Genomic DNA, 26,998 nt, shown 5'->3' with positions numbered 1-26,998 from the left:
AGCGACTTGAAGATGATCCGTAAAACATAATCTATGCAACATTTTGGAGTAACCCCTGGCTGCAGCCCGCAGATCGAGGAGGGGCTTATTTTCCCTCAATGTGGGCGGGCTCAACGTTGAGCCCGCGGGCTCCATCTGGTGGCGGAGATCCGGCACAGCACAATGACTTAATATGGAAAAAGGTTCATGTATTTGATAGACTTAGACATTCCTACTTTTAACTTGTCAAATGTGTTTTTTTACCATGAAAAAAAAATATATATATATATATATATATTTATATATATATATATATATATATATATATATATATATATATATATATATATATATATATATATATATATATATATATATATATAAACCATAGCATTTACCATGAAAAAAAAGAATAATAATTATATACAAACCATAGCATTTCCAAAAGAGTATAGACACATATTATTTTGCACACTCAATTATATTAGCTAAGTCAAATAAACCAAAGACAGAATACTTTGCATCATTGATTTTATTTTTCACCCCAGGTTAAAAATGTTTGATCTGTAAAGAAAAAAAAAATGTTGTAGCCTAGCCAAATACATTCCTTAAGCTTCCATAAATGTTTAACAATGGCAAGTATCAAGGTATTTTTCTGGCCCATAACAAGCAACCCTGTTCCTTGTTTCCAGTTCTGTTAATTTTCCACTGTCTAGAAAGGAAACAGATTGTGGTTCTTATAGGCACAATATCAATGCAAGATGTAAAACTAAGGTAATTGAAATAAGTGGAGGAATTACGCTTTAGTCTAGCAATAGTTGACTACAAGACTAATTAATCACATGACCTCTCACCTGTAGCCCTCCTTGCACTCGTCGCCGTTTTCTGTCCTGCAATCGGTCTTCTTCAGACCTTAGTGATTTAATGACAACATACATTCACTATGAAAACATTCATGTTGGTCTGTTGACCGTGAGTAAAACATTTTTTTTGTGATTTGTGATATTCAAAGCACTTACGGCATGGGGAAGTTCTGCAGGAGAGCGAGACACCACCATCTCCTAATTTGCAGCATGTTTTCCTTTGAAGAAGGAAATGCAGGAAGATGTTAATATCCATCCATCCATCCATTTTCTACCGCTTATTCCCTTCGGGGTCGCGAGGGGCGCTGGAGCCTATCTCAGCTACAATTGGGCGGAAGGCGGGGTACACCCTGGACAAGTCGCCACCTCATCGCAGAGATGTTAATATGTTGTAAAAAAAATAACACCTTGTACACTAAGCATAATGTGTCACGATGTACACATACCTCTCTGAAATCACAATTGGCCCCCATTACAATGTACAGAGTGTACTGTAAGCCAAGAGGTACTGCTTAATATAATGTCAGGCGTATTCCCAAGGATACATTTTTTTCAATACAAATGAATGTGGTTTTAATGTAGCAAGCAAACATTTTGACAGACAACAGCAATGCTATAACATGCTGATTTGGTCTTACCATCAAAACAAACATGCCACAGTTGTTGGAGCACCCTTGCTTTGTTAGGCCCTGAGGTGTGAACAATGTATTTTAATAAAAGTATGGCAAGAAAATAGTAAAAAGTTAGCAAATACTATTATGTAATGTCTCACCTGGACATCATTCACACCAAGTTCTCTCCAGGGGCCAGAAGAGAGGCTGTGAGCAACGTGTCTGTACAAATAATAAGCCAAATAAAAGTCACTCAACTTCAATCAACTTTTGATTGAAAAGCACGCATAAACGCTTGGAACAAAGCTTGAACTGAATAAGGAAGAGGTTGGAACTTCAAATCAAAAAGTTTTCATAACAGGCTTAAACAGAACTGCCCGTCTCAAAAAAGATAAATAGTTCTGTTTCCATCTGTTTAAGGAATCAAAATAGTTGGAATATGGAATGGAATATTTTAGATCAAATAAAAACAGAACCATTAATTAAAACAAACAAAGGACAAGTGGTTTAAAACAGAACTACCACTGTCCAGGAGATGCCCTAAAAACCTGAATAGACTGGTTCTACTCTCATCTCTCCAAGACATGAGACAGCTAGTGGAAGAAAACAAAGTCTTAATACGTGTATGATTATATGAGTGACATTCATAGATAACCGCAGTGGCACAATAGTTAACTTTACCAGTTGTTCCTGGCTGTCTTGGAGTTTCTGTCCCCAGTATGCAGTGTGTGCTGAAAACTTGTGGAGACTAGGGAAGTCTCCATGAGGTCTCTGCTCACTGTCATCATTTACTAGTGTAGAAAGCAACAACCGAAAAATAAAATCAAGTGTGAAATGTCACATTTCTCATTTGAATGATGTGCAAAATAGAGCCAAAACTTTTTGATTTGAAGTTCCAACCTTTTCCTTATTCAGTTCAGGCTTTGTTCCAAGCGTTTATGCGTGCTTTTCAATCAAAAGTTGATTGAAGTTGAGTGACTTTTATTTGGCTTATTATTTGTACAGACACGTTGCTCACAGCCTCTCTTCTGGCCCCTGGAGAGAGCTTGGTGTGAATGATGTCCAGGTGAGACATTACATAATAGCATTTGCTAACTTTTTACTATTTTCTTGCCATACTTTTATTAAAATACATTGTTCACACCTCAGGGCCTAACAAAGCAAGGGTGCTCCAACAACTGTGGCGTGTTTGTTTTGATGGTAAGACCAAATCAGCATGTTATAGCATTGCTGTTGTCTGTCAAAATGTTTGCTTGCTACATTAAAACCACATTAATTTGTATTGAAAAAAATGTATCCTTGGGAATACGCCTGACATTATATTAAGCAGTACCTCTTGGCTTACAGTACACTCTGTACATTGTAATGGGGGCCAATTGTGATTTCAGAGAGGTATGTGTACATCGTGACACATTATGCTTAGTGTACAAGGTGTTATTTTTTTTTACAACATATTAACATCTCTGCGATGAGGTGGCGACTTGTCCAGGGTGTACCCCGCCTTCCGCCCAATTGTAGCTGAGATAGGCTCCAGCGCCCCTCGCGACCCCGAAGGGAATAAGCGGTAGAAAATGGATGGATGGATGGATATTAACATCTTCCTGCATTTCCTTCTTCAAAGGAAAACATGCTGCAAATGAGGAGATGGTGGTGTCTCGCTCTCCTGCAGAACTTCCCCATGCCGTAAGTGCTTTGAATATCACAAATCACAAAAAAAATGTTTTACTCACGGTCAACAGACCAACATGAATGTTTTCATAGTGAATGTATGTTGTCATTAAATCACTAAGGTCTGAAGAAGACCGATTGCAGGACAGAAAACGGCGACGAGTGCAAGGAGGGCTACAGGTGAGAGGTCATGTGATTAATTAGTCTTGTAGTCAACTATTGCTAGACTAAAGCGTAATTCCTCCACTTATTTCGATTACCTTAGTTTTACATCTTGCATTGATATTGTGCCTATAAGAACCACAATCTGTTTCCTTTCTAGACAGTGGAAAATTAACAGAACTGGAAACAAGGAACAGAGTTGCTTGTTATGGGCCAGAAAAATACCTTGATACTTGCCATTGTTAAACATTTATGGAAGCTTAAGGAATGTATTTGGCTAGGCTACAACATTTTTTTTTCTTTACAGATCAAACATTTTTAGCCTGGGGTGAAAAATAAAATCAATGATGCAAAGTCTTCTGTCTTTGGTTTATTTGACTTTGCTAATATAATTGAGTGTGCAAAATAATGTGTCTATACTCTTTTGGAAATGCTATGGTTTAGATATATATATTTTTTAATTGTTTTTTCATGGTAAAAAAAAATACATTTGACAAGTTAAAAGTAGGAATGTCTAAGTCTATCAAATACATGAACCTTTTTCCATACTATGGTTTATATATATATTTTTAAAATTGTTTTTTCATGGTAAAAAAAAATACATTTGACAAGTTTTTTTTGTGTTTTTTTTTGCAAATATTTGTATTGAATTTCACAGTTAAAATCACATTTAACAGTCATACTTTGGTCACGCAAAACCTTCATACAATCGCACATCCACTCATACCCACTCACATGCACACTTGAGGAGAGAGGTGCACTTAAACTTTAACAATTCAAGGTTTACAGTATAAACAGTATTAGAAAAGATACCCAGATATTGTATATATATATATATATATATATATATATATATATATATATATATATATATATATATATATATATATATATATATATATATATATATATATCCATCCATCCCGCTCTGGCTCAGGATCAGCTACAGGCTATCCAGACCATAGTGGATGAACATTCCTCGGCATCAAGTTTCCTCAGGAAGTGATCCCAAGATCACCTCTCGAGGACCTCTCCACCGTTCACACTTAAAAAAGAAAAGGAAAGTCACAGAAGTTGATCAGATGTAAAACAATACAAAATAAAAAGACACAAAAAATAAATAAATAAATAAGCAAATAAACCGTGGCAAGGCCATATCAGAAGTAACAAAAAAAACACAATAATAGTGTAGGATCAATACAGAAAATAATGAAGATAATAAAAAAGGAATAAAACTACAAAAAAGATGGCAGATACATTTGACAAGTTAAAAGTAGGAATGTCTAAGTCTATCAAATACATGAACCTTTTTTCATACTATGGTTTATATATATATATATATTTTTTATTGATTTTTCATGGTAAAAAAAATACATTTGACAAGTTAAAAGTAGCTTTATTGACGTTTGAGAATGTGTGCTGCCGGATCTCCGCCACCAGATGGAGCCCGCGGGCTCAACGTTGAGACCCGCCCACATTGAGGGAAAATAAGCCCCTCCTCGATCTGCGGGCTGCAGCCAGGGATATCCATCCATCCCGCTCTGGCTCAGGATCAGCTACAGGCTATCCAGACCATAGTGGATGAACATTCCTCGGCATCAAGTTTCCTCAGGAAGTGATCCCAAGATCACCTCTCGAGGACCTCTCCACCGTTCACACTTAAAAAAGAAAAGGAAAGTCACAGAAGTTGATCAGATGTAAAACAATACAAAATAAAAAGACACAAAAAATAAATAAATAAATAAGCAAATAAACCGTGGCAAGGCCATATCAGAAGTAACAAAAAAACACAATAATAGTGTAGGATCAATACAGAAAATAATGAAGATAATAAAAAAGGAATACAACTACAAAAAAGATGGCAGATACATTTGACAAGTTAAAAGTAGGAATGTCTAAGTCTATCAAATACATGAACCTTTTTTCATACTATGGTTTGTATATATATATATTTTTTTTTATTGTTTTTTCATGGTAAAAAAAAGTACATTTGACAAGTTAAAAGTAGCTTTATTGACGTTTGAGAATGTGTGCTGCCGGATCTCCGCCACCAGATGGAGCCCGCGGGCTCAACGTTGAGACCCGCCCACATTGAGGGAAAATAAGCCCCTCCTCGATCTGCGGGCTGCAGCCAGGGGCCCTTCGAGTCAGGGGCACTTGGAGTAACGCGCCAGTGAGAGAGATTTATACCAAAGTTGGTTTAGTTCGGGTATAAAAACTACGACTTGGTCTACAAAAAACGAATTGCCGTATGCAAATCACGCAGTTCGAATATTACAGACGGAGACGCAACAACTTCCAACTTCGTTCGACATTTGAAGTTGCACAAAGAAGGGTAAGTTTTAAATGTAAGCTAACGTTTATTGGCTAAGTAACATGACTTTTATTTGCTGTGTAGTTAAATGAGTGAGGCTGTAAACTCACTGCTAACGTCATAACCATAGACATCTTATAAGTAGACGCAGCATCGAGCGCTACTGCCTACTGGCGCAGACGAGACGCGGGGCCGCCATCTTGGAGTGGTGATCCGCTCCACTCAGTGCAATTCATTTGGCAGGAGCAATGAACTGTCAGCGCATTTAATTCATTTTACCTCACTGAATACCACTCATTTTCACGCGCTTTTTTGTCATACGTGTAGCTATGATAACGGACACATGTTTTATTATTCATAGTTTGCTTAACAGTACTATAATATTCTTATATGCTATAAGTGACCAGACGTCCGAGATCAAAACTGGGAATATAAACCCAGAGAAGGGGGAAAAAAACGGTCGGCTATTTTTAAGTTGAAGAAACAATATGATTACGTTATATATACATGCGTATATCCTACATAAACAATGTATGAATACATTAGATATCTATATATCTTATAGACTGTATCTCTGTTGCTGCAGCAGCAGAGAGTTTATTCTGTCTTGACACTTTGTATTGATACTTTGTATTACATTCTTCCCTTAAATTATCATGTTTACAGTAATTGTTATATATGTATTTTTTATGTATGTCGCTTTGGATAAAAGCGTCTGCCAAATACTTAAACATATATAAACACCTGAAAGTCTTTATATCAGCTAAAACCACCAATCTGTTTCACTGGATTCAGAATAAAACCAAATGCTATCTTACCCAACAATGTTAGTATTTGAATATTGTTACTTGAAGACTTATTCCTGGTTACAATTATACTGTTAAGAAAGTATTGTCTTATATTTTGCCTAAAATGAGAATGCATCATAATCAGTGGCGGCTGGTGAATTTTGTTTTAGGTGGGGCTGAAAGTTTGTAAAACAAACCCCTGTAGGGGCGTCATCCTCCCCCAGAAGATTTATTTGTGATTTTCACATACAAATATTGAAGATCTTTGCTCCTTCTCAACTCTGTGGTAATGTTATTTTCATAAAATACAACCAATAGTACATTAATGTTAAATCTTACTTGTGAAAAGTAATCCCCCGATTCCTATTTTCAACAGTCCGCTCATTTGAGCAGGAAAACGCTGAACACCAGCCCGGCATCTTTGTTTTCTACCTGTCAACTGTCAGTTTAGGCTGCTCGCCGGCTCCTCATCACCACTTCAAGATGCAATTTGCTCGCGTCACAGCAACCAATACTGCGTGTACTTACAAGATGTCTGTGGTTATAACATCATTTCAAACACAGCAATCTGTTGCGTCCACTGCAGTTTGCCACCTTATTCATACTTTTTGTCAACTTTTTTTAAGCAGGGTTGCATGAGGTACCTACATATAATGTTACGTTAGTCAATGTATCACACACAATAACATAACGTTAGACGGCGGTCAGCAGCACCGCATATTTTAGCCACCTACAAAAAGACAAACATAGTCAAATAAAGGTCAGTTAAAATGTATACTATATTAAGAATATGTGTACATATTGCATAGGGCCCTGACATCTAAAAAGTACAACTCTGTTCATTGTTATGTTCATGTATTTGTTATGTTTTTCATGTGTACGCACACATAAACACACATACAGTATGAGATGAGATCAATGAGATAAGGTAAGAACAGAATAGAAACTGCTGTGGAACTAGTTACAATGCAATATGCCATGGAAATACAATGTTAACACTTTTGTACAAATAAGTACAGTTGCACTTGTTTTTGCAAATGTGTTTATTCTGTAAAGGAATGAGTTAAATGTTTAAAATTGTTTAAACTATTAAAATGACTGGTTAATAGTGCTATTATGAATTGCAATGTCAGTACTATTTTTTTTCCTGCTATTTCAAATGCACTTGTTTTAATAAATAAATGCAGCGGTTTAAAAGCATACACAATCTGTGTAAAAATATTAGTCTGTGGTTAAAAGGACTTGAAAGGACTCGAAACTCAAAATGCAGGACTTGTGACTTGACTTGAGACTTTCCAGTCTTGACTTTGGACTTGACTCGGGACTTGCCTGTCTTGACTCGGGACTTGACTCGAGACTTGAGGGCAAAGACTTGAGACTTACTTGTGACTTGCAAAGCAATGACTTGGTCCCACCTCTGGTAAACACTGTGGTGTTGTTGATGTACCCATAATGCTTTGCATGTGAATCATGTGGTCTGGTGAGCTTATGAAGAATTTATATTTTTATTAGTATATTTTTATTAGTATTTCAATAGGGGCTCCAATAGGTAAAAACAAAAAAGAAGATGTTAGTTGTTGTTGTACCTATAATCCTTTGCATTTCAACCATGTGGTCTGGTGAGCTCATGACCAATGAATATTTAAGGAAATCATAACAAAATATATTAGTTTTTCATTAAGTGCCCCAAATAGGTAAAACAACAACAAAAAAGAAGGGGTTAGTTTTGCATAGGTGCGGTGTGTTTTTGAAGTGTGCTGATATTTACCGTCGCTGAAGACCCAAAAGCAGCCATGGCGGACACCGGGGAACAGGGGAAGCCTGCTCGGTCTGCTGAAAGGCAAGGAGTGAGTGTCACACACAATTCCAAACGTTACTGCAATGAATGCTCTACAATAATTACTGTTAATGTTTCTTTGTAGCGATTAACAGCAGTCTTAGCACTGGCAACACTTATATCTGCCTTTGGGTCGTCCTTCCAGTATGGATATAACGTGGCTGTCATCAACTCTCCAGCACCAGTAAGTGTTACACACACACACACTCACACACACACACTCACACACACACATTCTTGTATTTGTTACCTTCTTGAGACCTCTGAAAAAGGACTACCTCTTTAGGACCACCCTAATGTTGATAGATTTCAAAAGAGATCTCTATTTTTTGTTTTTTGTAATGTGCTTAAGGCCGATGACCAACGAGTCACGGACCACAGATGGCCCCTGTGCCACACTTTGGGCAACCCAGCTGTAGAAGCTAACTGTTAATGGCCACTATAGTCTTAGAAGCGTAGTGCAGTGTTTTTCAACCTTTTTTGAGCCAAGGCACATATTTAGCATTGAAAAAATCCGGAGGCACACGACCAGCAGAAATTAAAAAACAAAACTCAGTTGACAGTAAAAAGTTGTTGTTGCAATTGTTGGATATGAGTTTAAAGCATAACCAACCATGCATCAATATAGCTCTTGTCTCAAAGTAGGTGTATTGTAACGACCTGTCACATCACGCTGTGACTTATTTACAGTTTTTTGCTGTTTTCCTGTGTGTAGTGCTTTAGTTCTTGTCTTGCGCTCTTATTTTGGTGTCTTTTTGTCTTTTTTTTGGTATTTTCCTGTAGCAGTTTCATGTCTTCCTTAAAGCGATATTTCCCGCATCTACTTTGTTTTAGCAATCAAGAATATTTCAGTTGTTTTTATCCTTCTTTTTGGGAACATTGTTGTCATGTTCAGATGTACATTGTGGACACCGTCTCTGCTCCACAGTAAGTCTTTGCTGTCGTCCAGCATTCTGTTTTTGTTTACTTTGTAGCCGGTTCAGTTTTAGTTTGGTTCTGCATAGCCATCCCTAAGCTTCAATGCCTTTTCTTAGGGGAACTCACCTTTTGTTTATTTTTGGGTAAAGCATTACACACTTTTTTACCTGCACCCTGCCTCCCGCTGTTTCTGACATCTATAAAGCAGTTAGCTACCGGCTGCCACCTACTGATATGGAAGAGTATTATACGGTTACTCTGCCGAGCTCTAGACAGCACCGACACTCAACAACACATCATTTGCAGACTATAATTACTGGTTTGCAAAAAAATATTTTTAACCCAAATAGGTGAAATTAGATCATCTCCCACGGCACACCAGACTGTATCTCACGGCACACTAGTGTGCCGCGGCACAGTGGTTGAAAAACACTGGCGTAGTGTATGTGTTCATCCTATGGTCACATACGGGACACGGGTTGTCTTACGTCAGCACTGGAAGTCGTAAAATCAGCTGTTCACCTGGTGTTTTATGGGGGGTATGAATAGGGAAGTCCTTCTTTAACTTGTTTTATCATATATTGCTGCCTTTGCACCTGACAATGCTTACTTTTGTATGCACATTAAATCAACCAAAAAATCCTGACTTTGGAGCAATGTTCACGGACTCTAGTATCTGGCTCTTTATTAGATGCAATGGTTTTCCGTATTGGGACCATAATTTCGGTCCTAATTTGTTCACTGGTCCTCATATGGAAGGTACTTTTCCTTGTTAAAGTTAAAGTACCAATGATTGTAGCTGAGATAGGCTCCAGCGCCCCCCGCGACCCCGAAGGGAATAAGCGGTAGAAAATGGATGGATGGATGGATGGATTGTCACACACACACTAGGTGTGGTGAATATGTCCTCTTTATTGACCCATCCCCTTGTTCACCCCTTGGGAGGTGAGGGGAGCAGTGAGCAGCAGCGGTGGCCGCGCCCGGGAATCATTTTTGGTGATTTAACCCCCAATTCCAACCCTTGATGCTGAGTGCCAATCAGGGAGGTAATGGGTCCCGTTTTTATAGTCTTTGGTATGACTCGGCCGGGGTTTGCACTCACAACCTACCGATCTCGGGGCGGACACTCTAACCACCAGGCCGCTGAGTAGGTTTGATATCTCAAAATGGGTAGGAATACAAGAACACACACACACACACACACACACACACACACACACACACACACACACACACACACACACACACACACACACACACACACACACACACACACACACACACACTTGTTGCACTCATGCAGTTGTGTTATTGTTATTCCTGTGCTCTACAGTTCATGCAGAACTTTTACAATGTCACCTTCCTGGAGCGTTACGGAGCACCCATGGAGAACAATCTGCTGACTCGGCTGTGGTCGCTGTCTGTGTTCATGTATCCGCTCGGAGGGTTCTTCGGTTCTCTCCTGGTGGCTACACTGGTCAACAAGCTGGGGAGGTACAGTAATGATGCACATTACAACCACCATGTAGAAATGATCACTACTTCCTAACATTCTGACAGAAAGGGCACCCTTCTCTTCAACAACATCTTCTCCATCGTCCCTGCTATAATGATGGGAGTCAGCCAGCTTGCAAAGTCCTATGAGATCATCATAGTGGCGAGATTCATAGTGGGCGTCTGTGCAGGTCTGACCAATTCAAAGAATCACTCGTTCATATCCTTCATACACTGCATCCGGAAAGTATTCACAGAGCTTCCCTTTTTCCTTGTTGTGTTATGTTACGGCCTTATTCAAAATGGAATTAAATATTTGTTTCCCTCAAAATTCTACAGACAATACCCCATAATGACAATGTGAAAAGGGTTTAATTTAAACATTTGCAAATGTATTAAAAATAAAGACATACAAATCATGTATATGAGTATTTACAGCATTTGCTCAGTACTTTGTTGATGCACTTTTTGCAGCAATTACAGCCTCAAGTCTTTGAATATGATACCACAAGCTTGGCACACCTATATAAAGGCAGATTCGTCCTTTACTCTTTGTAGCAAGCTCCATCAGAGTGGATGAGAAGTGTTGTTTTTTATCCAGGATGTTTCTGTATGTACCTGCATTCATATTTCCCTCTATCCTGAATAGTCTCCCAGTTCCTGCCTCTGAAAAATATCCCCGCAGCATGATGCTGCCACCATCATGCTTCACTGTACATGTGGTATTGGCCTGGTGATGAGCGGTGCCTGACTTCCTCCAAAAAGATGCCTGGCATTCACGCCAAAGAGTTCAATCTCTGTCTCATCAGACCAGATAATTTTGTTTCTCATGAGTCTTTTTAGGTGCATTTTGGCAAACTTTTTACTCAATCAATCTAGCAAAGATTATTTATACGGCCCTTAATCACAAATGTCTCAAAGGGCTGCACAAACCACAACAACATTCTTGGATCTGATCCCACATTCGGGCAATAACTGGCTTCCATCTGGCCACTCTACCATAATGGCCTGATTGGTGGATTTCTGCAGAGATGGTTGTCTTCTAGAAGGTTCTCCTTTCTCCACAGAGGAATGCTGGAGCTCTGACAGATGATCATCGGGTTCTTGGTCACCTCACTGACTAGACTAAGGTGAATGCAGCAATGTACAGAGACATCCCGGATGAAAACCAACACTTCCCATCCAACCTGATGGAGCTCGAGAGGTGCTGCAAAGAGTGATAAATTTGCAAAATTAGAAAAAAAAAAGCTTTTCACATTGTCATTATGGGGTATTGTGTGTCGAATTTTGAGGACAAATATGATTTTATACCATTTTAGAATAAGACTGTAACATAACAAACTTTGGAAAAAGTGAATACTTTACTGATGCTGTTTATGGGCCTTTCCTTCAGGTCTTTCATCCAATGTGGTGCCCATGTATCTGGGCGAACTCTCACCCAAAAACCTGAGAGGAGCCATTTGCATCGTACCACAGCTCTTCATCACCATTGGCATCCTCAGTGCCCAAGTGTTGGGCATCAGGAACATACTCGGCAACAGCACAGGTAGACACAAATATACATAAGTTATACTACATTGTTCAATGTGATCCCTATTTTATGCAGTCTCCATCAAGTAATTTGGTAAATTGATCCTAACAAATTATTAAGTATAGGCACTAGTTTTCCACAAGTCAAAATTAATGTAAAACTAAATAACGGTGTTACAAAAAAGATCAGTTAGAATAATACATAATGTTGGATATAGAGAACATACAAACCCTTTATTCATTGAATCAAAAATACTGAAACTCCACGACATAGTGAATTTGCAAAAAGCTAAAATTATACACAAAGCAAACTATTATCTGCTACCCAAGAATATACAACAATTCTTCTCAACAAAAGAGCAGAAATATTATCTTAGAGAAAAATGTAATTTAAAACATTTGTATGGACGTACAACACTTAAAACCTTCAGTATGTCAGTATGTGGAATTAAATTATGGAATGGATTAAGCAAAGAAATCAAACAATGTACTAATATAATCCACTTCAAGAAACTCTTCAAACTTAAAGTGTTTACAAAGTACAAAGAAGAAGAACCATGCTAAACCTTCTGAATTTATCTCATCAATCCATTCATTTCCTAGATAATCTCACTCATCTCACCATATGAAATATAACTTACTTCACTAATTATTATTATTTTTTTTTTATTGTTATTAGTTATGGAGTATAATGTATATACAGGAAGTGAACAAAAGTTTTAGCAACTGCTATGTAAAGGAAAAGGGTTAGGATTAAATAAGCTCTGCTTCTTCCTACTCCTTTTCGAACATGTTGAATAGAGAAACTGGAAATTGTGATGTATTATGTTGTATGCATGCATGTTCAAAATAAACTCAAACTCAAATAAAACGCTCTTCAAGATAGTCAGCCATGTTTGTTGTTTACTTTCCAATGTTATGCTTCAAGTTCGGACGCTGTCAGTATATACTGTAGGATGTTTCCCTAGGCTTTTTGTGGCCCTAAACAAGATTTATTTTTGTGGCCCCGTTTTTGTCTTAAATATTGTTTATTTATTATAATCAGTGGACTCCCCACCTTGAGTTTTAATAATCATACAATCATTATTTACTTAAATATGATTATAAATATATTAAGTTTCCTTTTACTTCAAAGTCATAATACAATATTATTATTATATCCATCCATCCATCCATTTTCTACCGCTTGTCACTATTATAATGATTATAAAATTAACATTTGTGTGTCTACTACAGGTCTGTCTTTAAAAATAGTGACTGTTTCTAACTTTATTCAAGATTCCTTGAACGCACCACAATTATGTGCTATGAGATATAAAAACTAAACTTAAAAATAACTTTGTCCGATGCTGCCACAAATAGATTTATTATATGTTTACCTTTCTTCTATTACCTCTTCCTGGTTCTCATATGTTGCTGCTGTGAGCAAATACATAAGTGTGAGCTTTGATGGCGTTATGACGTCTATTTTGAATCAAAAATGTAAGTGTTCTATGCCGGGTTTGCAACTTCCATAAGGAACCATTTTATTGACCGTTGCCTGCAAAATGTATTTTACGACATTTATGACGTCATGTTTTATAACTGACAGTTTTAAATTAAATAAAAACATCTTCAAAACTTTACAAAAGTCCAGACCATGATCATGTGGGCCCCGTAGTGCTTGCAGCATAGAGTGATTATGCCACGGGCCAGCCCTCATGTTTTCCAATGTAGCAGAAGATCCAGAAAGACAAGCAGTTCTGAGTGTTGCTGGGTTGGGTTTGGTTTTGGAATTGGATTGCATTGTTATGCTATTGCTGTGTATTGTTTTGTTGGATTGATTAATTTAAAAAAAATAATAATACATTTTTTAAAATTTTTTTATTTGAAATCGATTTTTTAAAAATGAGAATCGATTCTGAATCACACAACGTGAGAATCGCGATTCGAGTTCAAATCGATTTTTTCCCACACCCCTAGTATATATCATGCAATTCCATTCAATAACTTTGGTACTGCAAACCAGTGCAGTACTTTTATGAAGTAATATGATGACAATGTTAAGTATTTACCTCAGAGAGTATCTCCTGTGAGCTGCTTCTCCCTCAAACGCACCATCATCAGCTTCTCCATATTTTCATGGATAGATGTACGCTGTTGATGAATAATTCTAATGCCTTTAGCTGCTCTCATTAACTCATTCTGCTTCAATATAATGCAGGTTGAAGCATTGTATGTAGCATTCTTTCTTCAATTCTATGAATATCATCCACTCTTTCTTCTCAGCACTGTCCTTCACACTCACTTTCTTGGAAAACAAAGTTAAGTCCATCTCTAGCTGTAAGTTAGTGCTAGCGAGTAAGACCAGATGTTTCGGCAGATTTGCTACACCCGCTAATGGCAGGGATGCTTGTAACTCAAATACTTGCAACTAGGGATGTCTGATAATGGCTTTTTGCCCATATCCGATATTCCGATATTGTCCAACTCTTTAATTACCGATACCGATATCAACCGATACCGATATCAACCGATACCGATATACACAGTCGTGGAATTAACACATTATTATGCCTAATTTGGACAACCTGGTATGGTGAAGATAAGGTCCTTTTTTTAAAAAATTAATAAAATAAAATAAGATAAATAAATTAAAAACATTTTCTTGAATAAAAAAGAAAGTAAAACAATATAAAAACAGTTACATAGAAACTAGTAATTAATGAAAATGAGTCAAATTAACTGTTAAATGTTAGTACTATTAGTGGACCAGCAGCACGCACAATTAATTAATGTGTGCTTACGGACTGTATCCCTTGCAGACTGTATTGATATATATTGATATATAATGTAGGAACCAGAATATTAATAACAGAAAGAAACAACCCTTTTGTGTGAATGAGTGTAAATGGGGGAGGGAGGTTTTTTGGGTTGGTGCACTAATTGTAAGTGTATCTTGTGTTTTTAATGTTGATTTAATTAAAAAAAACAAAAAACAAAAAAAAACCCAGATACCAATAATAAAAAAACAGATACCGATAATTTACGATATTACATTTTAAAGCCTTTATCGGCCGATAATATCGGCCTGCCGATATTATCGGCCGATAAATGCTTGCAACATAAAGCGTAACAATTAGCTCTTATCTCAAAACACACCTTATGTTGAGGTTTCACTGTATTTTCAATACAAACAGATAATTACATTTGATGTGTCGTTGAATTTTTAAATTATGGGAAATGGTGGAAAGTGAGTCATGACAGATCTTAATCTTGGTGCCGTGTGTGTTCAGGCTGGACCCTCATGCTGGGTCTCACTGGTATTCCTGCCCTGATTGAGCTCCTGCTGCTGCCCTTCTTCCCAGAGAGCCCCAGGTACACGCTCATCCAAAGGGGCGACAAAACCACGGCAAAGAAAGGTGATTTACAAATGTCGAGTTTGTGCGAGATTACACTGCCTTAGGCTCCGCCTGCCTTTAGCGCTACAGCGCCTGCGCGGTTGGGCCGACGTGGCGGAGGAGCTGTCGGAGATGCGTCTGGAGGACCGGTCGGAGAAGGCGGAGGGTCGCTTTTCCGTGCTTTCCTTGCTGTCCAAGCGCTCCCTTCGCTGGCAGCTGGTCTCCGTCGTCGTAATGAACATGGGTCAGCAGCTGTCAGGGGTCAACGCGGTGAGGCCCGCACCAATGTTACACTGCTACTCATTATTGAGTCTATTGTTCCCACTTCTGTAGATCTACTACTACGCAGACAGCATTTACAGCAACGCGGGGGTCGCACAAAATCACCTCCAATACGTCACAGTTGGAACCGGGGCTGTTAACGTCATCATGACCATCGCAGCTGTAGGTACCCTCGTAGGTTGAGTGGCATACAGTAGGAAGGGGATTCATTTTACCTGACACCTCAAACGTTACCAATTGGGGGGGTGCACTATCTACTTTAGCCGCTCGACAACATTACAGTGTTTTGTGGTAATTCCAACTTTGACCACAGCCTCAGTTGCTATGTAGAGTGGTGCTTTCCATCATTTTCAGCAGACTGCATTGCAAAATGATTAACCCCCCACCTTCCTCTCAAGTGAGATCCACTCAGGAATGGGGCCATATGAATCCCTTCCCTTCTGTAACAAAGACATTCATTTGGATTTGGCCACTCCAGGTGTTCATCGTGGAGGCCTTAGGGAGACGTATCCTCCTCCTCTGTGGATTTGGGATCTGCTGTGGCTCCTGTCTGATGCTCACCATTGCCCTCCACTTCCAGGTATGATGGCAGTGGAAAGCTCCCACAGTGTGTCACTCTACTGCCCTCTTGTGGCCAGTCTTAGAGCCTCCTATGGTTTGTTTTACAGTAGCTCTCCGTGGTTATCCCAATGACTTTAAGTTAAGTTAAAGTTAAAGTACCACTGATTGTCACACACACACTAGATGTGGTGAAATTTGCCCTCTGCATTTGACCCATCCCCTTGACCACCCCCTTGGAGGTGAGGGGAGCAGTGGGCAGCAGCGGTGCCGCGCCCGGGAATCATTTTTGGTGATTTAACCCCCAATTCCAACCCTTGATGCTGAGTGTCAAGCAAGGAGGTAATGGGTCCCATTTTTATAGTCTTTGGTAGGACTCGGCCGGGGTTTGAACTCACAACCTACCGATCTCAGGGCGGACTTTAGAACTGCTAAGTGAAAATTCAAATATCTCAATTGGTTCAATTTAGACCAAAAAGGGCCTGATCTTTTTTGGAGGCCCCTCCTTCCCTATTACATTTTTTTTTACACTTTTTTTATGTAAGTAGAACAATTTTTTTTTTAATCAAACATGATTTTAATTTGGTGTATATTCTGTTCTAAACATCCATCCATCCATCCATCCATTTTCTACCGCTTATTCCCTTCGGGGTCTAAACAAGTAATGTAAAATAAAATGTTGAGTGCAAAATAACAATTTTAACAGAATCAAAACATAAAAATATAATCCTTCCTAAATCAACTCCAATTGGGATTCAAACCCAGTTCCCTTGCTTCACTAATCAAGGACTAATGTTGTGTGCCACGGGAAGCAGTGTGTAGCCAAGTGGGGAAATGTGTCATTATATTCCTGTCAGTGATGGAGCAGGAAGGGGAGAGAAATAAGTTTGCGATAAAATGTCATTTGAATTACACCAGAGGTTCTTTACCTTTTTGACCTCAGGGACCAACTTTTCCACTACAGAGGTCTCTGGGCCCAATCAAATATTAATACTAAACTAATAATTTTACTCTGGATTTTTATTAAATTCAATAATTACTCATCCGTTCGTCTTCTTCCGCTTATCCGAGGTTGGGGCGCGGGGGCAGCAGCCTAAGCAGGGGAGCCCAGACTTACCTTCGTCCGGCTCCTCTTGGGGGATCTCGAGGCGCAAGCTGGGAGACATAGTCTCCTCAACGAGTCCTGGGTCTTCCCCGTGGCCTCCTACTGACCGGACATGCCCTAAACACCTCCCTGGAGGCATCCTGGCGGCATCCTGACTCGATGCCTCATCTGGCTCCTCTCGATGGGCCACATTAGCACTCAGTTGTAATACACTTTTCCACCACTTGTGGCAGTAATGACAATCTCAAACAAACAGAGGAAGTCTGCAGCCAAAGTCATAGAGAAGTTTCTTAAGCACAAAAATGATGACTAAAGTGGTAAAGCTCTGTTTTCATTTGCACTTTAATTTAATTGACAGTTTAGTTAAACACTTTCGTATATTATTATTTAGTTATAATTTATTTTGGCTGCGTAATTGTATGTACATTTTTTTTAAATTCTTTTGCAGTATTTTGATTTATTCTTGTCATCGGACTGACCTAAAGCTTATTCATAATCTTTGTGATCAACACATGCTTTCATATCATTTGACAAGTTTGTAAACTGTAAGTAGGTTAGAAAAATAATTATCAAATATGATTAAAATCAAGAGTAAGATTACTAATTCAGTGTTAATATTTGAGTGGGGCCACGGGCCCCTCTGTCGTAGAAAAGTTGGGCCCCGAGGTCGAAAAGGTGAAGAACCCATGTCTTAATATATCAGTAGGGCCAAAAATACTGTAGAAGACGGTACATATGTAGTTCAGTGACACAATTGAAGATACCTTTTACATTAGGAGAAGGCATTACCTCATTGTTGGTGTGTGTTTGCAGGGGAGTGTGACATGGATGTCTTATGTCAGCGTCGCGTCCGTCGTCATCTACATCATGGGACACGCCATTGGACCTAGTGAGTTTGGAAATAGTCACATAATTCAATATGACGTCATACGTCTTGACCATTCCTCCACAGGTTCTATCCCGTACGTTTTGACCACCGAGATGTTCCGCCAGTCAGCCAGACCCGCTGCCTTCATGGTGGCAGGTTCTGTCCACTGGCTCTCCAACATCGCTGTCGGTCTGCTCTTCCCCTTCATGGAGGTCAGTTTCAACACACCTCACATCCTTGGGGCTCCTCTGCTTTCCTTCCTCTCGAGTCGGGTCTCAATCTACATTATCCATTCATTGTTGATACTGTACACTACAAATTGTAGTGTACAGTATCAGGTTGACCGTATGTATTTGATTGTAGTCTACAATCAAATACATACGGTCAACCTGATTGTTTGTGTTAGTCTACAATCAAATACATACGGTCAACCAGATTGTTTGTGTTAAAAGATCAAGCTAAAAGATCATTTTAAAGTGAAAAACAATGAAAATGGTGAATATAATGTTTAGTAACTTATATAAATATTAAAATGATACTAATATAATATAACTATTAATGCGATTAACATTATTATATCATATTGATATTTATACATATGCTAATATTCCTGTTAGTATTAGTTTAACGCCGTATTTTTAATTCTAAAACAGGTTTTGCTGCTTTTTTTGTAGCAAACATATTCAACACATTTAGAAAAAATGCTTTTAACTAATTTTTCATTCAAATATTCACCAGGGCTTGACTGTATATAGAAAATAAATCTATTGTTTTCAGGCTCTTAAATATATATCTTTACAGTTCACAAGGGTGCAAATAATGTGATTTTGTTATTGATTGCAATTTTTTTAAATGCTTTAATATTTTTATTTGTGTATCTTTTTATCAATATATTATTTTTTTAATATTATTGTTTAAATTAAAATATATGTGGTTTTTTTTAGGAGGATATGTGTGCACCGGGTGTTTCAGTTTGTGACCCCTGCAAGGTAGTAATGTTATTGTTAGGGTTTGTTTGTCAGTTAGTTAGCTAGAGATTTAGTTAAAGCAGCACTAAGTAGATTTTCATAACTTTTGGGATGATACAACTCGTTTAATGACACCTGTGCCATGGCCTGAGGGGGTCTGTGTTACTCTCACTGGCACTTTGTAACTCTGAGGAGGGTGGCAGGAACCCTGCCGGCTGCCACACAAAAAACTACAAATGTGCTGACTTGCTTTACGGCAGGGGTGTCCAAAGTGTGGCCCGGGGGCCATTTGTGGCCCGCAGGTCATTTTTTAACGGCCCCACGACACATTCTAAAAATACGATAAAAAAACCCAAACAAACGTGGTATAAAAGAGCAAACAGGTGAAAAGTAACAAGAAAATGTTGCAATGTTTACTTTAATAACGCAAAGCTGTCATGTAGGCTGTTTCTTTCTTTAAACAATAATATTTAATCAAAATCAACGTCATTATGAATTATTGACCTATTCAAGGCTCCAATTACGTCACATTAAATATTCCACTTTGAGATATTCTTTGGGGAAAATGTTGCCATATAAAAAACTGAGCCGTTGTTTTTTAAAAGAAGGGCCTAAAACGAACAAACAAAAAATATAAACAACAATAAAACTTAGAATTGACGGACAGATCTGAAGCTGATCTCAAGATTATTGTGCTAAAAGTAATCAGTAATAAAAAAAAGTATAATTTATTTTTTAACACTTGAATGAGTAGGACCCTTTTGGATCCCCAATCATTTTAGTGGGATTTTTTTTTGCGCGTGTCATTGCTCAAAAAATTTCAATGTTGTTATGAGTTATTGACATCTTTAAGGCTACAATTATTTTATAATCTCAAATATTCTACTTTAGAATTTAATTAGGGGAAAATACTGCATATTTGGTGGGTTTTTTTCCATAAAAAACCTGGGTTTTCTTTGACAAAAAGGGCATACAACTTAAATGTTTAAAAACGTTTTTTTGACAGATAGACCTAATGTTGAACTAGAAATTTAAACTTTGAATAATAATAATAGTAATAATACTAAATGACACATTTTCTTATATTTTTTTGACCAAAACTCTTTGGGTTCACCGAGATCAAGCCTGAGTGGCGGCCTAAATGTATATTTTTTTTATACATTTATTGTATTGGTTTTTAAAATAAAAAATATCAAAATGGCCCCCGCTTGCTTTGATTTTTCAGTGTGCGGCCCTCAGTGGAAAAAGTTTGGACACCCCTGCTTTACGGCATACGTCACTCGCACTTTCGCCATTCGTTAATAAGACGAAAGTCAATGCGATGCCTTCTATTTGTACTGGGACGTCGGAATTTCCGAGTTCTTCGTCGGAATTTAAACTGGAACGCCCTTCGAAGTCGGATTTCCGCCTCGGAAAGTGAGCATTCTCACCACCCCCGTGTTCGTTTTAAAGTTGGCTGCTCTGTATGTAAACAATGATGTCCACTTCTATCGTCGCTACATCTGTAAGTGCAAGTTAAAACTCTACAATGCAATGCAAAAGGCATTTATCAACAACACCCAGAAACGCCGCCGGCTTTGCCGAGCTCATCTAAGATGGACTGATGCAAAGTGGAAAAGTGTTCTGTGGTCTGACGAGCTCACATTTCAACATTTTTTTGGAAACTGTGGACGTCCTGTCCTCCGGACAAAAGAGGAAATTAACCATCCGGACTGTTATAGGCGCAAAGTTCAAAAGCCAGCAGCTGTGATGGTATGGGGGTGTATTAGTGCCCAAAGCATGGGTAACTTACACATCTGTGAAGGCGCCAATAATGCTGAAATGTTCATTCAGGTTTTGGAGCAACTTTTGTTGCCATCCAAGCAACGTTATCATGGACGCCCCTGCTTATTTCAGCAAGACAAGTCCACTTCTATAATATCCGTTATTAGCGCTTCTGATTAGTTTTTGTCGCAGTAAATCAGCTATAAACAATGTATTGTTCTACGTTTTATAAATGGAAAAGTCACAGTAGCGTAAACTACATTTATTTCATGTGGTATATACGCTGTACATCGCTAGCAATGGCATCTGGGTTTTCCCTTCATCCACCGTGTGTGAAGGTTGCAGGAAGAGTGCATATTTTTCCGTAAGTTGTTTGTATTAAGACAAGGCAAGCTCAAAAATAGCTTTCGTGGATGTGGCCATCTTGATTTCTGACATCGTAACTGAACTCGGCTGTGACGCCGTTCCCAGCTAGGACTTCCCACTTCCCAGGTAAATGGAACGCAGCATTATATTGCTGTCATGGTAGAAGCTGCAAAACAACCAAAGAAATGAAAAGTTTTGCCCGAGGAGACAAAAATAAGAAAAAGGGAGGCTAGCTGGTAACAAGGACAGTCATGGATCAACATTGGCCCTGGCTTTCACTCGCTGGTGTGAGCTCACAGTCGGGGAGGGAAATTCGACCCGATGCTGCCTCGGCTCCGTTCGTCCATCCATCCATTTTCTACCGCTTGTCCCTTTTTTGGGTCGTGGGTGGTGCTGGATCCTATCTCAGCTGCATTCCCGCTCAACTAAATAGCCACCAGCTTGATAGTTCCACGCTGACACGACCAGCCACGCAACAAACTCACAAGTACTGTATAAAGAAAAAAACAATGCGATGACTGCAAACCGGCAGTATAAAGTTTGAGTAAAATATGTAGGTTCCTAATGTGGAAAGATAAGTCATACTGAATTCGTATGTACGTGACAGTAGTTTCTGACCATTTACGACGCTATGCGCTTGTCCTCATGGTAAATGTGTTCTTCCTTTAGGTAAAACACTACTGCGTTGTTCTTTTGATTGATTGATTGATTGAAACTTTTATTAGTAGATTGCACATTTCAGTACATATTCCGTACAATTGACCAGTAAATGGTAACATCCGAATAAGTTTTTCAACTTGTTTAAGTCGGGGTCCACGTAATCAATTCATGGTCCTCTGGCGCCGCTAAAATCAACCAAAAATGAAAGGTTTTAAATGGGACTTTAAGAAATGTGTTAGTTCAGGAAGTCCACAAAGTGGGATAAAGAACAACTGATTGGATCTTGATGCTAATGCCGATTCTTTCTACTAACGTTTACGTTATGATCCTCAACTTCTGTGCGTGTATGCTAACAGCCTGCAGAGACAAAGATGGTTGATGACTGACAAGAGGGTTCATTCAGTTTATTTCAGGAGTGAACCCTGTTGCAGTCTGCAGACGAACGAAGCAAACATGTACAGACATTGCAATTTTATTTATCTGTCGATCAATTACCCAGTTATTTACCTAGTTATTTATTGTTTTTCTGTCTGTCTGTTAGCAACATAGCTGAAAAAGTTATAGGTATATTTTGATGAAAATGTCAGCAAAATGATCAGATTTTTTGGGATGTGAGCTGAAGTCACAATCATTTTTTTAAATGTATTATTATAATTATTATTATTATTATTTTTTTTTTTTAATGACTCTTTACTCTTGGGAGATAGGGCCTCTGAGCGCATTTGTAGTTACATATGTTATAATATTTTACCCAAAATTTCCATGGTTCTGTTTAGGGCTGCAACTAACAACTAATTTGATTATCGATTAATCTGTCGATTATTACTTCGATTAATCGATTAATAATCGGATAAAAGAGACAAACTACATTTCTATCCTTTCCAGTATTTTATTGGGGAAAAAACAGCATACTGGCACCATACTTATTTTGATTGTTGTTTCTCAGCTGTTTGTAAATGTTGCAGTTTATAAATAAAGGTTTATAAAAATAAAAATAAATAATTAAATAAAAATAATAATAAAAGTAGCCTTTGCGCATGTGCATAGATCCAACGAATCGATGACTAAATTAATCGCCAACTATTTTTATAATCGATTTTAATCGATTTAATCGATTAGTTGTTGCAGCCCTAGTTCTGTTATAAATCGTTTTTCTTTACTGCATGGTGAGTTACTACCCCAGTGATAAACCTCAAAAAAATGTTTCACCTTTAGTCCCATTGAGATTAAATATTTATTTTTCAAGGGAGTCCTGCACAGTCATGAACCAGTTTAGTTGCCACAGGGAACAAGGTGGGTGGAGGGTCTTGCCGAAGACACAATGGCCATGACTAGAATGGCAGAAGCTGGAATTGAACCTGGAAACCTCAAGTTGCTGGCATGGTTGCTCTACTATCCGAGCCACGCCGTCCCATTTTATTGTTTTGTATATGAATAACAACATACAAAAAGCATTTACCGTATTTTTCGGAGTATAAGTCGCTCCGGAGTATAAGTCGCACCGGCCGAAAATGCATAATAAAGAAGGGAAAAAACATATATAAGTCGCACTGGAGTATAAGTCGCATTTTTTGGGGAAATGTATTTGATAAAACCCAACACCAAGAATAGACATTTGAAAGGCAATTTAAAATAAATAAAGAATAGTGAACAACAGGCTGAATAAGTGTATGTTATATGACGCATAAATAACCAACTGAGAACGTGCCTGGTATGTTAACGTAACATTATGGTAAGAGTCATTCAAATAACTATAACATATAGAACATGCTATACGTTTACCAAACAATCTGTCACTCCTAATCGCTAAATCCCATGAAATCTTATACGTCTAGTCTCTTACGTGAATGAGCTAAATAATATTATTTGATATTTTACGGTAATGTGTTAATAATTTCACACATAAGTCGCTCCTGAGTATAAGTCGCACCCCCGGCCAAACTATGAAAAAAAACTGACTTATAGTCCGAAAAATACAGTAGTTGAACAGTGTTCGGATGCAGAAGAAGAAGCCCTTTTATTAGGGAAAATAAGGTAAAAAAAGATGTGTACAAAGGGAAAACAGGTGTGTGCAGCACACAGCAGGCAAAGTAAAAGAGCTGTACAAGGCTGGCATAGGAAGTATTCTGACTGACAACTGATCGGGTTTTGTCTCCCCCAAATAGAGAGGCCTGGGGCCTTACAGCTTCATCATTTTTTCCTGCGTTTGTCTGCAAGCACTGATTTACATCTGGCTGGTGCTGCCCGAAACCAAGAACAAGACCTTCCTGGAGGTCTCCCAGATGTTTGCAAAGAGGAACAAAGTGGGGCTCAAGCTGGGAGATGATGGCAACATGAAAGACAGCAAAGAGAGCCTGCAGGATGCATGGAAGCTCACAGCTTTTTGAGGGGAAAATAAAGGAAGTCTTCACTTTGGGGGGTTTGCATGTGCTTCTAATTTTATTTTCAATGAACCTTTGCGCAATGTTTTTTTGCAGCATTATCCAAAATAATCCACATGTTTTTGTCGATGCATTACTTGCTTTATTCGTATATTGCTGAAGCCTACATTAAATATTGACTGACCCTGTCCCATTATATTGCCATGCATGTTTTAAGGCATTTCATGTATATTTCAGCATCTGTACTGACTGTCTAGCTGCACCCCCCCATAAAGGCTAAGCTTGGTGGTCCCCCAGCTAAACACATTTCCCTGCGTGGTGACGTTCCTCTCACATGACATCTGGTTCCGAATGTTTGCCGTGCTGAGGGTATAGTCCCACACATTCACATCCGTCATCTTCCCCACGAAGGCATCCGTGTTGGAAATACCCAGCAGGCTGTCCTGGTCGTTTCCCAAGACAAACACCCCGCCAGGGCTAATGTTGTAGCCGTTTTTTAAGTAGCGTCGCTCCCCCACCATGCCGTTGATCCACAGCTCCGCACCCCCTGTGAGGGACGACCACGTGATGCAGTAGTTGGCCCAGCTTTGGGACTGGAAGTTGAACGGCAAGTTGACGAACTCGTTGCCGATCCAGAGGCCCACCTCCTTGCTGTCTCGGTCCTCGCTGATGGAGATCAACAGCTCATTGTGGATGCTGTTGCTGGAGTAGGAGATGACCGTGTGCGCACCCTCCCCTTCAGGCAACACGTGCATGCAGACGGTGAAGGAGTCCAGCTTCATGGGACGGCCCAGGTGGGCTTTTGCATAACTGCCAGGATTCTCCCGCTGGAAGTTTAGCACGAGAGGGAACAAAGCTTGAGGTTCTGAGGGAGACAAAGAGTCATAAGTGACGGTTGATTATCAGTTAGGTAATGCATCCTCTTGCCCTGTGAATGACTGCTGACCAACTCCCTGCAACCCTGAACAATAATAACAATAAGTGATACAAAAAAAACGTCTGCCTAAATAGAACACATTCTCCCCTCATTTTACAAATACAACTATATTGCCACAAGTATTTGGCCTCCTGCCTTTGACTCACATATGAACTTGAAGTGCCATCCCATTCCTAACCTAAGGGTTCAATATGATGTCGGTCCACCTTTTGCAGCTATTACAGCTTCTACTCTCCCGGGAAGGCTGTCCACAAGGTTGCGGAGTGTGTTTATAGGAATTTTCCACCATTTTTCCAAAAGCGCATTGGTGAGGTCACACACTGATGTTGGTCGAGAAGGCCTGGCTCTCAGTCTCCGTTCTAATTCATCTCAAAGGTGTTCTATCCGGTTCAGGTCAGGACTATGTGCAGGCCAGTCAAGTTAATCTACATCAGACTCTGTCATCCATGTTTTTATGGACTTTGCTTTGTGCACTGGTGCACACTCATGTTGGAAGAGGAAGGGGCCCGCTCCAAACTGTTCCCACAATGTTGAGAGCATGGAATTGTCCAAAAGTTCCTATCAATGGAACTAAGGGGCCAAGCCCAACTCCTGAAAAACAACCCCACACCATAATTCCTCCTCCACCAAATTTCACACTCGGCACAATGCAGTCCGAAATGTAGCGTTCTCCTGGCAACCTCCAAACCCAGACTCGTCCATCAGATTGCCAGATGAAAAAGCGTGATTCTTCACCCCAGAGAAGGCGTCTCCACTGCTCTAGAGTCCAGTGGCGACGTGCTTTACACCACTGCATCCGACGCTTTGCATTGGACTTGGTGATGTATGGCTTAGATGCAGCTGATTGGCCATGGAAACCCATTCCATGAAGCTCTCTGCGTACTGTACGTGGGCTAATTGGAAGGTCACATGAAGTTTGGAGCTCTGTAGCAACTGACTGTGCAGAAAGTCTTTGCACTATGCGCTTCAGCATCCGCTGACCCCTCTCTGTCAGTTTACGTGGCCTACCACTTGGTGGCTGAGTTGCTGTTGTTCACAAACTCTTCCATGTTCTTATAATAAAGCGCACAGTTGACATTGTAATATTTAGGAGCGAGGAAACTTCACGACTGGATTTGTTGCTCAGGTGGCATCCTATGACAGTTCCACACTGGAAATCACTGAGCTCCTGAGAGCGGCCCATTCTTTCACAAATCTTTGTAGAAACAGTCTCCATGCCTAAGTGCTTGATTTTATACACCTGTGGGGCCACCCGGGCCAAGTGATTAGGACACCTGACTCATCATTTGGATGGGTGGCCAAATACTTTTGGCAATATAGTGTATTTTCAAATACAGATTTAAAAGGCTTATCCGCTACTCAGCCTTTGTTTATGCTGCTTTGACAAAAGACTCAGAGTTGGTTGTTGTATCTTTGAAGAAATATTTTTTTGTAAATATCCTGATTTTAATTTTTACAAAATGTCATAGAGCTGCATTGCCAGAATGTACCAACCTGTCAAAGAGGTGTGTCACTATACTGTCATAGAGCTGCATTGCCAGAATGTACCAACCTGTCAAAGAGGT

At 39.1% G+C, this 26,998-nt stretch overlaps 2 protein-coding genes across 4 annotated transcripts in view; one reads left to right on the top strand and one right to left on the bottom strand.

Annotated features, from left to right (window-relative positions):
* Positions 1-5,429: 5,429 nt before the first annotated feature.
* Positions 5,430-24,770, top strand: LOC133654113 (solute carrier family 2, facilitated glucose transporter member 5-like). Its single transcript, XM_062054145.1, has 13 exons — positions 5,430-5,618; positions 8,165-8,232; positions 8,308-8,406; positions 10,474-10,634; positions 10,701-10,825; positions 12,028-12,180; positions 15,440-15,565; positions 15,627-15,814; positions 15,878-15,988; positions 16,305-16,406; positions 18,303-18,378; positions 18,442-18,569; positions 24,281-24,770. Exons 2-13 carry the CDS (start codon positions 8,179-8,181, stop codon positions 24,500-24,502), a joined length of 1,545 nt encoding a protein of 514 aa, XP_061910129.1. The 5' UTR covers positions 5,430-5,618; positions 8,165-8,178; the 3' UTR covers positions 24,503-24,770.
* Positions 24,168-26,998, bottom strand: part of LOC133654112 (carbonic anhydrase 6-like) — a 44,038-nt gene continuing 41,207 nt past the window's right edge. For all 3 annotated transcript variants that reach the window (XM_062054144.1, XM_062054142.1, XM_062054143.1), the window contains exon 11: positions 24,168-25,361. In XM_062054144.1, coding sequence (XP_061910128.1) covers positions 24,730-25,361 — 632 coding nt within the window. In that variant the 3' untranslated portion in view covers positions 24,168-24,729. The remainder of the gene's footprint in view (positions 25,362-26,998) is intronic.

Source organism: Entelurus aequoreus, linkage group LG07, assembly GCF_033978785.1.
Source record: "Entelurus aequoreus isolate RoL-2023_Sb linkage group LG07, RoL_Eaeq_v1.1, whole genome shotgun sequence".
NCBI lineage: Eukaryota > Metazoa > Chordata > Actinopteri > Syngnathiformes > Syngnathidae > Entelurus > Entelurus aequoreus.
The sequence above is the reverse complement of the archived record's forward strand: the minus strand, read 5'-3'. Positions and strand labels throughout refer to the sequence as shown.